General features: G+C 34.7%; 2 protein-coding genes across 4 annotated transcripts; both read right to left on the bottom strand.

Annotated features, from left to right (window-relative positions):
• Positions 1–412: 412 nt before the first annotated feature.
• Positions 413–2,863, bottom strand: LOC130981925 (uncharacterized). 2 transcript variants are annotated; one of them, XM_057905692.1, is made up of 5 exons: positions 2,716–2,863; positions 2,351–2,501; positions 1,703–1,796; positions 947–1,027; positions 413–861 (listed from the first exon to the last, which is right to left on the bottom strand). In XM_057905692.1, the coding sequence occupies exons 1-5, from the start codon at positions 2,747–2,749 to the stop codon at positions 721–723; spliced, it is 501 nt and encodes a 166-aa protein (XP_057761675.1). In that variant the 5' UTR covers positions 2,750–2,863; the 3' UTR covers positions 413–720. The 2 variants fall into 2 exon arrangements, with proteins under 2 accessions (XP_057761675.1, XP_057761676.1); XM_057905693.1 differs by having other exon boundaries at positions 413–858; positions 2,716–2,826.
• Positions 2,864–6,117: 3,254 nt separating this feature from the next.
• Positions 6,118–14,968, bottom strand: LOC130982145 (uncharacterized). 2 transcript variants are annotated; one of them, XM_057906016.1, is made up of 12 exons: positions 14,511–14,968; positions 13,968–14,051; positions 12,437–13,440; positions 12,222–12,307; positions 12,023–12,117; positions 11,507–11,809; positions 10,839–11,351; positions 9,919–10,609; positions 9,573–9,803; positions 9,340–9,464; positions 8,401–8,804; positions 6,118–7,828 (listed from the first exon to the last, which is right to left on the bottom strand). In XM_057906016.1, exons 3-12 carry the CDS (start codon positions 13,400–13,402, stop codon positions 6,452–6,454), a joined length of 4,791 nt encoding a protein of 1,596 aa, XP_057761999.1. In that variant the 5' UTR covers positions 13,403–13,440; positions 13,968–14,051; positions 14,511–14,968; the 3' UTR covers positions 6,118–6,451. The 2 variants fall into 2 exon arrangements, with proteins under 2 accessions (XP_057761999.1, XP_057762000.1); XM_057906017.1 differs by lacking the exon at positions 13,968–14,051.
• Between the last annotated feature and the right edge of the window lie 486 nt (positions 14,969–15,454).

Consider the following 15,454-nt stretch of genomic DNA (forward strand, 5'->3'; position numbering starts at 1 on the left):
ACACATAAGCATAAAACAGAAATAAATAAATATCAGGTCCTAATACATTATCTAACAGATTTGACACTCAAAAAAATATTTATAAAATACCAATTAAAGAGGTGTTAGTGAATTCATTCAACTAATAAATACCAGCGTTTTTCAAGTATGCTCTGCTGTGTCACTTGTAATTTTCGGTGAACAAATTTATGCCATTCCGTCATTTAAAGTAGGGGGAATGTTCCTGATATGATTATTGGTGATTTATACTCAATTCTTTGAGAAACTAGCTATGGCTGCTCATCTTACAAGTTTCAATATGTTTTTTCCCTAGTAGCTACACTACCTACACTGTTGAATAAATTTTACCTAACCATACAAACGATATATACTGTAAACTGTTGACGTTTTTTCTTTTTTTTTTTTTTGGGTCTTGATGAAAAGGATGATTTAAATTCATTTCAATATCCAGCAAGGTTTAGTGGCAAAGTAGTAACTGGAGTTCTATATGCAACAAGTTACATAAGAGTTTGATGTTATCCCCAATAACCAAATCATCCTCAAAACAAGAGTAAGATTGTGAGAGCTTAACGGTGAGTTCATCACCTAGTCTTTTGCCTTCGAACCATCATCAAAAAAGAAAGGAAAAATTATCACGGATAACGAGGAATGTGATTTTCAGGTTGTAATATTTCCACTACTACAAAGCATCAGGGACAACAGTATAAAACTGGAAGCGCCTCAGATGTTAGCCTCCACTTCAGGATCACTTTCTATCTTTGCAGCAGGCACATTATTGCCACCTCTCAAACGCGAAGAGACATTGTCAATAGCAGAGTTTAGTTGGCTTATCTTTTCGTTCAAGGTCATACGGGTCCTCTGCTTTCAGGAACATAATCATAACAAACTCAGCACATTCCAATGACACAGAAGAGTTAAATCAAAAGGACAGGGGAACCCTAATTACCTCTAACCCTTCGTCGTAATATATTGGTCTTTTGGCCTTCCGAAACCCATATTCATCTTCATTTAGCAGAGATCTTCTGATCTGCATCACACAAAATGAAGTCAACATCTGGGCTTAAAACTAAGACTGCAAAATGCCAACAATGATATGCGCAAGAAAACAGTAATAATTGAGATAATAGCAATACAACAAAATAGATAATGCAGAATAACTCTTGCCCCGATGGATAAGCTTCAGTATAGACATGGAATAAACACGTTTCAAAGCCGTTCAAAGTAGTGCACACATAACTACTTTAAGTCACCTACTTTAAGTCATGACAATAAAAGAGGTCTAAGAAGGAAAGGTTTGCAGCATAGTTTTACAACTCAAAGCCATCACATCCAAATCATTCATGATATTAAAAATGGCAGGAAAATTCATACATTAATTTTTCAGTCCTTAGAAAAGTAAAATTTATCCCTTAAAGCATGGCACAATGTTTCACTAGGAAAAGAAACAACAACAGGCTAGTTAATAATTAACAATCCATTGCTTAGTTCATCCTGATGTGGTTGCATCTCATTGCAAAAAGGAAGAAAAGAAAAATGAAAAGTGGTCATCTACTGCATGATTAATCTATCTTACCTTTTCTCTTCCTTATTTCAGGCTCAGGCTCAGCTCAAGCTCAAGCTCAAGCTCAAACTCAAACACATTCATCATACATCTTTTCAGTTAAACTAGCCAAACTTTAAAATTAAAGAAGCAAGAAATCACCTGGGGAGCAAAGACATATGCCAGAGTTCCAAAAATCGCACCACCTAGAATAAAGCCAGCAAGAAAATCCCCACCTCCACCTCCACTACTGTCACTGCAAAAGGGAAACTGAACATGAAAAGAAAATCTACACGTGATCCTCCAAAATATTCTCAGATACCATGCACCCAATCACCACAAGTTACCGGTACCTTATTTTTATTTTATTTTTCTAATTCATCACAGAGAATGCAGCTCTAGAAAACCATGAAATTCAATCATACAAGTACAGTTAACTGTGGAAAGAAACTTTCAACATCAATATCCATTCTTCATCTCTGATCTTTTTCTTTGACAAGTTCAACCAAAACAACCGGTCTTGAATATTATTACATAATTATTTAATCTCAAAGAGAAGGTTGAAAAGAAACAAAAACAATTTGTGCACATATCACAAATAAAAAGGATTCCATCAGTATTATTTTAATAAACCTATAAAATTGCCCCAAGCAAGTGATATTGATATGAGAAATAAGCATATTACCATATAATTGAATGCATACAGCCATAAATAATTAACCACTACGTAAATTCCATTAAATTAAGTAAAACACAGTTTAAAGACAAAGTGATGTTGAATTCCTAATAAAGTCAAATTGATGAACATACCGGTATTCAGCACAAATTGATGAAGTGCGGTTCCTCCTGCTCACAAGGTTTGATTTTCTTTGAACTACAAGCTTAGGTCCAAGGTGGACTCCAACGCCATAAGAATTTTTCTTTGTCGACCACAACTCAGGTGACTTAACATGAGATCCACCTATTCCCAAATTAAATCTAAAACCTCTTAAAAGATCTTAATTATTACACTCCAAAGAAGCTTTCATCTTGGTGATGGAAATCAATCGGACATAAGCGCAAGAAACAGAAAGCAGTAAAACCATAAGAAAAACCCTAAAATTAATGGACTAAATGAGTGAAGATCATTACACGATGTTTGAAAAATTAGAATGTGTTAGGAAGGAAAAGTTTACCTGAAATCAAGAATGGCGCGAAAGAAGCAGCCATTAGAGAGAGAGAGAGAGAGAGAGATTTTTGGGGGGGGACTCAACTGAAGCAGACAAGAGTCAAGACGGTATTTTTGTTTGTAAAATAATCACCACAATTTTATTTATCTGAATATTTTCCTTTTTTTTTAAAATGGTCGGAAGTGAAGTGTTAATAAACATGGTGGATTCTCTTATTTTTTTTATTTATTTAATAGAATAATGATTTTTTATTATTTAATATTTTTATATAATTTTTATTTAAAAAATAAATTTTATTTTAATATACTATAATATAAATTTGTTTTACATGTGTATTTAATTGTATAACGTTATATTAATAAAAATAATTATCTTTTATATTAATTTTATTTAAAAAAATAATTATAATTATATAATTATATAAAATATTTTATAATATTAATATATTAAAATTAATCTCTTAAAAACTTAAGATAAAAGATCCCACTATGTTAAGAATTGAAAAAAAAATTAAAATCTATTTCCTAATCTAATCACCTAATATAAGTGACTGTTGAGGTAATCTTTGCAAAAGTCAAACACTTTTAACAATGAATCATTTATCAAATAATTTTTTATTTTTTTTTTTGTATCTATTGATATCCTAAAATATAATATTATCATATAATATATTTTTATATATTCTTTTTAGTCTCACTTAAAAATATCTAATAATAATAATCTGAATTGTCCATGAATGAAAAATATTCTGTATAATTAAAACTCATCAAACAATTAGTTTTGGTGACAAAAAGTTAAAAATATTCTCACCTAATAATAAATTTCAACGGTATAAACGAATTTTTATTTTTATTTTGCTACCGGAATTGTTGGTTGCAAGATGAATTATAATTGTATACATTTTCTAACATGTAAAATAATTTATCAAAAATAAAAAAAATAATAATTCATCAAGTTAAGTCCTAACATGAATTAATTTCATTTTCAAAAGGATGGATAAATAAATATAATTCCTTCCTCTTTTTTTCAATTCAATAAAATTAGACATTCAAACTTTTTTTAAAACCAAATTTTTAATCATCGATATTTTTTTGTTATCATCATCGTTTTTTTTTTTTTTTGCATTCTTCTTGCTCAACATTGTTGTTGTTATTTCTATTGCCATCGGTATTTTCTTATTATTGTTGCTGTTTAATTTATTTTCCTTTTTTTACCTTCCTTCTTTATCATCATCATTATTATTTTCGTCATCTACATCTTCTTCTCCTGTATATATTCAGAAAATTAAAGTACAAAACGGATTTTAAAGAAGTAATTTTTAAAATAATGAAAAGAATCATAAAAAATGGCAAAGATATCTTCCTCCGCTAAACAGCTCAGGAGAAGATCCAACTCTACTTCTTGGAACTAAAAAGTTTAGTGAGAACAAAAAGATAAAAGAAAATTTTAAGAGAAGGAGGGACGTCGTGTTCATGACAGAGGAGTGGATAAAGCTTTAAGAAACCCTAAGAATTAAGATGAAGTTGGGAAGGAGCAACCTTACATACCCTAAGAACATCAGATTTAAAGTTGGTAAAAGAAAGACTAACCCTAATTTCGTGAAAAAACACTCATACACATATATGAAATGGCGTTCCGAGTTACTAAGTCGGGGAAAACAAACTCCCTTCTCATGATCAGCAATTGAGATCTCATACCTACGCTTATCCTCTCGACTTTCACACACAACTTATGGTGCCTACGAAAAGTCTCGGCATACTCTTTATCAATAGGAGTAAGAACGAATATATCTACCAAGGTCAAGTCGGACAGAACTTTAGAGGACATGTGAATAACTGATCGAGACATAAAAACTATACCTACAATACAATGAAAGAATATCATCACTACAAGTCGACAAGACAAGAATAATAACATAAGCATTTACACAGTCAAAAGAGGTCAGGTCGTCATCAACCAATAACGTTACAATTCTTACAACCCTTCATACACACAACAAATACACTACATTTCCAAAATATGAAAATGGCATCATCTTCAGTAAGAAAAATGGCACCGTTTGAAAAAGACATAGAATAAAAATCCCACACTCAGTTTCACAGCAACAATAAAGAAAGAAACAACTTTCACAATCGATTTTCATAACACATAATTGTCAAACATACAAAGAATTATTGACAAAAGAAATAAAAAACAAAGCAAAGGCGCATCATCTAGAACGTAAAGAGAAGTTCAAAAGATCAAAGAAACCAACCTTGAGGAAATACAAAGCGGAGTCAATACACAACAACAGTAAAATCACGTACGATCTAAAACTTCCAACAAATGAACAAAAACTCCCAACCAAAAATTTAAGATAAAAAAATGTGGAAGAAGAAAAAGGGGTTACGAAGAGCCTTGAAGAGGAAATGAAGATGAAATGATTCAGAAGAAGAAACGAAAAAAGAAAAAAGAAAAATGGCTTTTCGTATTTATAACACACTAGGTGCAAAAGTATTTCACGCTCCTTCATTTATGACGTGCGCGGTTTCCAAAGTAATCGTAAAAGTAACGTGCGCAGTACTATAAAAAGACGCAATGTTTGGAAATTTTGAAAAGCACGTCGAATACCTGACCTATTCCAAAAAGGCGGCATACCCGACGTAACGTGACTACGTCAAAGATCAGGCAAATCTATAAATGCTAGAGTCCAACTTCTTGAAAAATTTAGACTCGAATAGAGACACTGTTCATACCTAACTCAAAAACAAAGCCAAACCCAAAATAAATGGAAGCCCACTCAAGGGATCCAACAGCCGCCATCCATCTCTCGCCATCCTTGTCGTGTCTACGATGGTGTTTCACCTCCAGCCACAAGTTCACGGAGGTCCAAATGGTAACCGTCATTGTTCCTCGTCCAACATTACCGTTCATCGCTAGAATGCCAGAACGTCGTTGCCGCAACGCAAGAAACATCCCTCACAGTCAAATACACTGTTCTCACCTCCAACTTTAGCTTCTCACAATGAGTGTTCTTTTTCAATAGGTTTTGAATGTTTTCTCCATTCCTTGTGCAACATGTCCGTTCATCACCAAAACAATGCCGCTGCCACAACGCAAGAAACATCCTTCGTCGTCGAATACACTGTTCTCACCTCCAGCAACAACTTCTCGCATATCTGATTTTTTTTTTTTTTTGAATAATTTTGAACGTTTCTTTAAGTTTTGAATGTTCTTTTTCAATAATTTTAAATAATTTTCTTGTTAAATTTTGTATATTTCCTTTTGTTATAAAATTGACTGATTTGTTAAAAAATTTGCTGGATGAATGAAATGTTGATTACTTAAAGATTTTTTCAACTCCAAATCTTAAAAATTTCATCCAAGAAACAAGTATGAAAATAAGGCGAAAACACAGCACAAGTAGCATTGTCGCAAAGCCACTGCAATTATGACCGGCTTCAAGTTCTCCATCTATTTGCCACTCCATATGCAAGTTCTCCTAGTAGTAGTAGTAGTAGTAGTAGTAGTAGTAATTTCTGAAATTATGACCGGCTTCAATTCTCTCTATATACATACAAACAGCCGTAAACTATGCATTCTGAAAACCAAAAGGCTAAACATAAAAACATGTATTTGACAAAGTGAAAAAGAAGAAAACTTATTGACTCTTGCTGAGGACAATGGCTCCTTTGTTAATACAGGATGATGAGCCATCTGGAACAGGATAATGTACATGATTATATCAGCAAATAGCAGCAGATTATTTGTCTGTGTATCTTCCAAAAAGGAGGAACGAACTATTCACACGATGCTCATCAGGTAAGACCTCTGCTGCTTTTGTAGCAGGTATTTTTGGGTCCTTGTTGGAAGTTGGAAATGATAGAGAAAGTGAAAGAGATGCAGCATCACCATCATCATCTTCCTGCTCGTTTACCAAGCCATCCGGACGGATTTCTGGGCTGTTTTTCCTGTCTACTGCTCCAACAAGGAAAGGAAGCATTCGCTGTGGAGGTGGAGGTGGAGGTGGTATTGTTTCGCCCCTTAAACCAAGCTCTAGATTTGGAATTGCATCATGAAATCGGTCCCTGTACTCATGAGGCCCTTTTAGCAACGTGCTGCTTAGCACCATCCGCGAGTTATCAACGGGAAAGAAGGTTCTTTCGATTGATCCAACATCCTCAGGGATGATTTTCTCCTCACAAGCTTCTTTACACCCTTTTCCCTCAACTGAAGAAGACGAACCGATTTCAAGAGAGTCCCTACCTTCGGAACTGGAACCCCCATAAATCCCGCCAAAACCTGCCTTCAGCTTCTTGCTAGAGCTTCCTCCATCTTCCAATTTTCCATTTACCACCTCGTCCCAAGACCGTTTCTGACAACTGACTACAGGAGCCTGCATAACTGTGTCAGAAAGATCTACATATTGAACTTCCTCCTCATTGTTTGCCTCCAAGTCAATATAATGATAATCTTTTTGTTTCTTCTTTGGCCATTGCTTACCTTCGCCATCCATTCTCCCCAAAACTTCATCCTTACAAATACTGTTTGCAGAATCTTGGTCATGATTGTCTACAGGTGCCTCCAAGTCAATATAATGATAATCTTTCTGCTTCGTCTTAGGCCTTTGCTGATCTTCATCACCATTGATTCTCTCAGAAATTCTATCCTTACTGTCATTGCTTGCAGTCTCTGTTTCTTGATCTCCAACAGTTGCCTCCAAGTCAATAAAGTAAACACCTTTTGGTTTTCTCTTGGGCCTTTGCTGACCTTCTTCATCACTGTTTATCCTCCCTGAAATTTTTTGTTTAATCGAATGGCTTTCGGCACCTTTTCCTTGATCGCAAGAAGTTGTTGCTTCCAAGTCAATATAGTGATCATCTGCTTTCTGTTTCATACTGGGATTTTGCTGATCTTCGTCACTGTTCACTCTCTCTGACATTTTATGATTAACAACACTGCTTGGAGTACCTCTTTCTTGTTTGCCAACAGAGGGAATCTCTGTCAACAAGGCTTTCTCTTGCTTTACAGAAATGTCAAAACCAGTTTTTGTTTCAACAGTTCTTGTATTTACACTAGTCCCAATCGCTTCAGGAGGCTTAGACTCTCTGCACTGTCCATGTTCTAGTCCATTAGGTTTCTGCACAACGTTGAGAGCATCTTTTAAAAGACAGTGAGATAATCAGCCAAAAGTAACTAAAGCTACTCTTGATCAAATGCGTTTTTTTTAATTAGTGATCTCAAAAGTACACATAATCTACAGCATGATCTGCAAGCAACAAATTATCCATGTAATGGGCCATCATGTCTGGGACTTCGTTCTACACCTACTAGCTTACCATTACTTTGTTTCTTCCCAACACAAACAGTCAACTGGGTCTCGTACCGACATTACCTCCCCAGATATAATAATCAAGAATGTCTAACACGGTATGTTAAGAAGTATTATCCTCAAAGCTACAATCTTTAAATACCAAAAAATAAGAAGTGGAGAAATGTGACTGTATAATAATCGAAATTAAGGAAATTGTACAAAGCAATGCCCATAAACAATCTAGATCAAAGTGGACTTTCTAAATTCTAACTTAAATAGTAACGGGGATCATGATCAGATCACAATATTGGGAACAAGTGCATGTCGGCAGATTTATATCAAGTAGAAAACATAATGTTTAGTCTATCAAATTACCCTAATAAGAATAAAGACGTTACCAGTGATGAACCAGTGGATTTCATCTCGTGGCATAAAAATTTACTGTCAATTGGAACCACTGATGTAGATTTGATGTCAACTCCACTATCTTGCTTCTCCAATTTTACTTGCAAACCCAGATGTGTCTGGTCATTGTTATCATTGATCATACTTGCTGTAATCCGAGGTTGGTCTATATAACCAGATGGAGGACGTGCAGCGCATACTTCATCACAGGCAATTGTTTTTTCATCTGTGTATTTTTGGGAGCAATGCGTTTCAGACTTGGTCACAACAGCAGTAGTAGAATCCTCTTCAACTGGCACTGCATTCAGACTGGGAATACAATTTTTTTCTGTAGAATCTGAATGACTGATCCTCCTCCCCCTAAATACGCCCCATAAGAAAAACAACATATTCCAGCCTGCCAAAACATAGGATGATAATCAGCCTTAACAAGTTTGTCAATAGCGAAAATATTCCAGTATGCTACTAATGAAAATATGCCAACTGAAAATACATGGTCAAATTATCATACTTGACTAATGCCAAATTCGACACAAAGCATTATCATTCTTTGCAATCTTATATTTCATCTGTTATATTGGTTTTACACAGTATTCAAACCTCTGATGAAACAATATATATAAATAGAATCATGAATACAAATAAACGAATATCACCAACAATTAGCCATATAATCACCCGATGAACCATCCATTTACAAAAAAGAGCAAGCTAAAGTGAGCTATAGAACATAAGCATGGTACCACTTGTAAGAGATTTCCCATTTACTTGGAAAATTCAAAATTTCATACTAACTGAATTTCTGCCATCTTTGAAAAACAATCTATGAAGGTATATAGACTTCAACACAAGCCACAAGCCACAAGCCCAAAATACTCTTTCATAACTAGCTTTCCATATTGGTTTGACAAAAATATGGAACAATTTCTTACGCTGTGAATTTTCAGGAAGTTGACTGGATGGGAATATAAGAAGTTCAACACCATCAAAAGTTCCTTTAAGTGCTAAATCACTTCTAATCATGTGATCCACTAGACCCTTGTAGTGCCTCTCATAACTGTATACGAACATCACTATAAAAGTCAATATTATAACAAATCAAACAAGAAATAAATTTGCACTTCATAGAATAATGTAAAAATATAAGTGATATTCATATGCTTGCCTCTCAATATCTTTGGCAAAGAAGTAAAGAGCAATATGATCTTCTCTTGTGCCAACTTGACGAAATTGTGAAGGCCATGTGCTCAAACGAGGAACTTCATTCAGGGTAACTTTGGGTAGAAACTTGTTCACTTCCTGACGAACCTTTGGGGAAGCACAAGAGGATAAATGTGCTTGAACTCCAGCACAAAAGTTAGGAGGCTTTCCATTTCGATGCACTTCAAATACACCCCTGCATGTCAACAACAAAGATCCTGTAAAACATTTCGTTGCAAAACACGAAAAGTAACGTAGCAAGAAAATTCCAGAATTGAAGATAAACTAGTCCATGAATGAATATTCCATACTGCCAGATATATTCATATTCTGGAATGACCAACATCTTCGAAATGGCAATTGGGATGGCCAAAGCTTTATTAGACAAATCTCTTACTACAGGCTTTCCAGCAGCAAGGCCAACAGAATCTGACTTTACTGGTTGAGAACAAAAACCAGTTGGAGAAACTTTAGGTTGCTTCAAATCATCATCAGACAAACATTTGATCGAATCAGATGTAGAACTCTCAAGGATTTCTTGCTGTTCCCGGGTTTCTACAGCTGATACAATATTCTTTGGCAAGCTTGAAACAATTGGTTGGTCTTGCAAAATGACTTCACCATTCAAGTTTGTGCCTGATGGAGAAACCCCATCAGTTTGATTAGGTGTTTCTTTCTTCTTGTATATTTCAGGCCTTCTAAGTAGGGCAGCCTGGATTGCAGCTTTCAATTTATTACCCTTATGCATATCCTCAATTGAACTACTTGAAGCAGAGAATGATACTTCAGCTCCAGATTCCTGTGTATTACCAGCTGTACAAAATTCCAGAACATGGCCATATTCTTTACATTTTTGACAGATTGGATTTTTTGAAGCATTACTAAAACCTGGCCTCACACGATCATCAATACCACCTCTAGTTTTCTCAACCTGATTTGCTGTCTCTCGTGGCCGAGGCAGGACGTCCTGTACAGCTTCATCAATATGGGTTGATGTTTTCTCTGTAACAGTCAAAGAATAAATAAATTAGTATGATTCTCAACAGAGAACAGTTCTGACCACAAAATCAATACTGCAAGATGCTAAAAATGGGGGGTAAAAACATAGATGATGGCAGATGGCTTTAGTAAAATGAAATGAACGATGTCAAGAGCAGCATATTTACACAGAAAAATAGAAGGCACAAGATACTATATAGCAGGAGTAATATGCTTCCGATTGAGGTCACACCTGAGCAAACTTGAGGCTCCAAAGTTTTCTGACTTACATTACTCACTAACTTATATGATGTATTTGATTTTCCATCCTGGTTAACCTTCAACTCTCGATTGTTGCATACTGCTGAAGGTTTAGTGGTTTCACCACGAGATGTTAGCTTCTGATCACCCTTAGCCGTAGACACAACAGAACTAGCTATTGATGAACTAACAACAGGCCGATCAGTCCTAGATGGAAATTTCCTGTCAAATGCACCTGATTCTTTCATATGTTTTAGTCCTTTCGGCTCCTGGACAGTTGCAGACTTGGGCGAAAGCATTTTAACTTTTGGTGCAGTTGTACTTGACCTACCCAAACTTGACGATTTGAATAACGTTGATTTTCCTGTCATGCGGGCAGGCATCTCCATATTCTTGGAAGACTGATCACCAGCCCCTTTCGGTTTCTGGGGAACAACATCATCAACAATTTTGACTCTAGGCTTGGAACTCAAGTTGTTGAAAGAACTACATTTCGACAATGTACCTGCTCATAAGAAGAAGGGGAAAAAACATTAAGATGAATAAACATCTGCAAAACAATGATAGAAAACTATCAAAGAAACTAACTGCTTAAAAGACGCAAAAAGAACAATATAGTGTGTTACAATGAAGCAACCCGTATGAAAGATAAATCCATACTCTTAGGAATTTGACTTCGGGGACCAATGGAAGGAGATCGAGCAACTTCTGTGTCATCACCGCTAGAATGATTATGAATAGGCATCAGATGACCAGGCTTCACCTTTCCTTTATCTAAGTTCTTAAACGAAGATTCACGAGACAGAGGGACTAATCTTTTAGGACTCGATGCCTTTGGTGACCCTGTGCTTGATTCAAGAGCTTGCCTTTTTGCTGCAGAAGCTACTTCAATGTTTTCCAAAAGTCGTTTGTTAGAAACTTGTGAAGTTAAACTACCTTTAAGAATCATTTTCTCCTCAGCTTCTGGATCACAAAATTCAGTTCCACAGATATGTCAGCACATAGCCATAGGTAAGCATGGTTGCTCTACTGCTTTTATAACCCTCAATATCAGATACATGCAAATTTTCAGTTTCTAGAAAGAGATTATTATGATACACAGAGAGCATAAAGGTTCTAAAACGTCAATCCCCAGAAAAATTTATTTCTTAGTATGAAACACTACTTGACACTTACCAAGCCCTTGATTTCTAGTCTCCTCTGCATATTTACATTCTTCACATAACCATTCCCCTTCAGGGACCTTCTGAAGCATTTCTCGCATGCAGTAGCTGATTCAAATAAATAATTATAGTAAGATTCATTTTAGGTAAAGGAATCTGTAACAATATGACAAAAGTGATGAAGGAATAAGGGGAAAATTTCTTATGCATACGTGTGCTCAGCACCATCACTGCACCTACTGCATATAGCTAGTAGATCCTCCCGACCAGCATCTCCACATATGTCACACACTTTTACCTGTTTCCCAATCAAATGAAAATCAGAAATTGAAGTAGAGGTTAAGCATCTACACATGATATAACATTACAATCTTCCATTATAATCCTCATCAAGTTTAATTTCGGGGGAAAAGGGAATAATACTCACGTCATGTTCCACAGCATCCAATTCATCACTCTCATCTTCAGATTGAAGTTCCTGCTTAAAAGGGGATTTAACCAACTCCTCAGTCTTCTCATGCTGTCCATCACGGACTGAACCTTTACAGCTTTCATCTTTAGCATCACCTATGTCATCAGTACCTGCTTCTGACTTTGGACAAACTTCCGATGAAACCTTGGCAATACTGTCATTAGGGCTATCATTACTGGCAATTGATTTCTCACCAGATACAACAGTAGATGCTGCCTCTTTGTTCAATGATGAATTAGGGTTTTCATTAGGGCTTTCTAACAACTTTTCAGGGATACGAGACAATGAATTCCCTTCTGGATGAATTAACCTTGCACTATTTGAGAGAGATTTACCACTTTGAGATTGTCGATTCATGCTTTGTACCTTAGATGTGCTATGCCCACTATCTGCATCTTTAGAGAATGGAATCTCAGACAAACCAGACATATCAACAGATGGAGTACCAACAGATCCTTCTGCGCCTACATGACTAACTGAAGCTGAACTACAAGCATTTATCCTTTCTGCATTTCTTTGATGGCTGATGTTCTCTAAATTAGAATCACTGGCTCTACTAATACTAGAAATGTTATCATCATGGCCTTCTAAATATTTTGAGCCCTGATACTTATCTGACAAGACCTGCTTACTCTGGGCATTTTCAGATAGAGAATCCTGACTAGAATTAACACTGAGAATGTTACTGGTTTCACTAACAGCATGCTGCAAGTTTTCAGAAGCTTTACTCCTAAGAGAAGATAAATTGCTTTGGTCCATAGAATAGTGATTATTGGCCTCCCCTAAACGACAATTTTCATCAGAAAATTCTTCAGCCTTTGACCCCATGAGAGAATGGTTAAGATATGTGCAAGATGAACAAGGAGCTGAACACACATTACAAGTCCCTGATTCAAGTCTCATATCAGCAGTCTGAATCATAGAATGTTTGGCAAACTTCTTTCTGATTTGGGTGATACCTACTCAAAACAAAGCATGAGTTAAAGATAGATGGAACATGTTCTCTAATCGGATTTTAGTTATCTGATTAAGAATCCCTCCAGTGTCAAAGATTTACTATGTCACTTTAGAAGAAGAGCACAATATAAATTATTACAAGCACAAAAACAACATCAGCAGGGATCCCAATCCTTAATAGCTATACTTTTCCAGAAATTAAACAGAACAAAAAACAAAGCCAATATTTAATAATAAAACCAAAATAAAATAGTGAGACCAACAGCCATACTTGATGCATCCGTATTCTTATTTCATACTTGCCCATAAATTTCATATAAAAATTTCTACTGTGGCTCGAATAATAATGACAAAATTACTGTTATAGAGAAACATTAGACTGATGGCAACTTGTTGGAATGATGCCAATCATATTTCATTTTCCCATTCTTCCATCAGACAACAATGTGATTTAAATATCGCTGCTACTTGAAATATTCAAAACAGTAACAAGATAAAAAAAGGGATAGCAATAAAAGAGAAGATGTACCCCAATATCTCAGAACATTCCTCTCAATGTTACCATAACTCAGCTTGATGTCCTAGTGTCCTGCCTTCAGGAAACTACTCAGCACTACAACACATCCAAATATCAATTACTCAATAGCAGATATTTCTTCAACATTTTAAAGAAATATACAATCCAAAAATACTAATCATTACACAAACTTATCCCTAAATCAACAGCATAACAGCAATTGCAAATTTCCAAGAACTATCTTAAGTGAGCTCACAGACCCCAAGCAGGAAAATAAATACTCCAAATACCCAAACCCCTTCCACTGGATCAAATCAAACCCTAAACCTGCAACACACTAAATTAACTCACCATCATCAACAAGCACACAACTTTTCAAACGCATTCACATCACCACCAGTGAAAACAGCACCCCAAAAACAAATCACACAATACTTGTCACAAAAAAAACCCCTTAACACTCAAAACAAAAACCCTAAGTGGTAAAAGTTTACATGTCAATACTCAATAGGCTGGGGAACAAAAAAAGAGCCTTGGATGCATTGCAGAGCTTACCTTGCTATGGCGACAAACAACAAAGTGCCCGATGTGATTTTAAATCTGTGGGGGTATAACCAGAACTTTCAGTATTTTGTAGAGACCCACCAAATGGTGATTCAAAGTGAAAGGGGTTTCAGATGAGATGAGCATGCACTCACACATACACAGATTACATATGATGCAGGACGATCTCTTACAAATTACAATCCCTCCGCATTTTTTATATGTAATAATAATAAATTACAGCTCAATTATATAAATTTTCTTCCTTTTTTTTTTTCCTCTCACTTTCTCTGTCTGTGATCTGAGAAATTAAAATATAAAATTGGAAATGGAGACTTTGGTTTCAAGAGAAATTGAGAATCTAAATCCATCTAACCCAGCTGCCTTAAACTTCTCTCTTTCTCTTTCCCTCTCTCTGTCATTCTCTCTCTAAAATTTTTTCTGTGTTCCTAAACTTTTTCTGTTTCGCTCTCTAGATTTTCTAAATGAAATTAATTAATTAATCAATGTACGAAACCTACAGAAGAAAATCTTAAATTCTTAATACTGTAGGTTCTTTTTTTTTAATTTAAGATCCTTTTTTCTCTTTTTATTTTTTGTGTTTTTAGGTGAATTATTTTTATTTTGATTTAATTTTATAATTTTATAAAATTTTTAATTAAATTTATATTTTTTTTAATTAAATTTTTATATTAAATTTTTTTTAAACTGTATCTCTATATATTTTTTTATTTAGATTTTTACATTAATTTTTTTAGTTGAATTTTTATATTATTAAATTAATTATTATTAAGAAGAATTTAATTAAAAAAATTAATACAAAAATTAAATTTAAAAAAATTATAAAAATTTAATTAAAAATTTTGTGAAATTATAAGAGTTAACAAGTAATTAAATTATTATTTTTTGTTATTATTATTATTTTATTACTGTTATTTTTTTTTCGAATAGACTTT

This window comes from Arachis stenosperma, chromosome 5 (genome assembly GCF_014773155.1).
Source record: "Arachis stenosperma cultivar V10309 chromosome 5, arast.V10309.gnm1.PFL2, whole genome shotgun sequence".
Classification (NCBI taxonomy): Eukaryota; Viridiplantae; Streptophyta; class Magnoliopsida; order Fabales; family Fabaceae; genus Arachis; species Arachis stenosperma.

Excerpts from the sequence above, each read along its gene's own strand:
- LOC130981925 (XM_057905692.1), bottom strand. The coding sequence starts at position 2,749 with ATGGCTGCTTCTTTCGCGCCATTCTTGATTTCAG. Across the intron at positions 1,028-1,702 it reads CATATGTCTTTGCTCCCCAG|ATCAGAAGATCTCTGCTAAA; the intron begins GTGATTTCTTGC and ends TGTGTGATGCAG. Across the intron at positions 862-946 it reads ATTACGACGAAGGGTTAGAG|CAGAGGACCCGTATGACCTT; the intron begins GTAATTAGGGTT and ends TGTTCCTGAAAG.
- LOC130982145 (XM_057906017.1), bottom strand. The coding sequence starts at position 13,402 with ATGATTCAGACTGCTGATATGAGACTTGAATCAGGGACTTGTAATGTG. Across the intron at positions 11,810-12,022 it reads GACTAGAAATCAAGGGCTTG|AAGCTGAGGAGAAAATGATT; the intron begins GTAAGTGTCAAG and ends TTTGTGATCCAG. Across the intron at positions 10,610-10,838 it reads GGAGCCTCAAGTTTGCTCAG|AGAAAACATCAACCCATATT; the intron begins GTGTGACCTCAA and ends TGACTGTTACAG.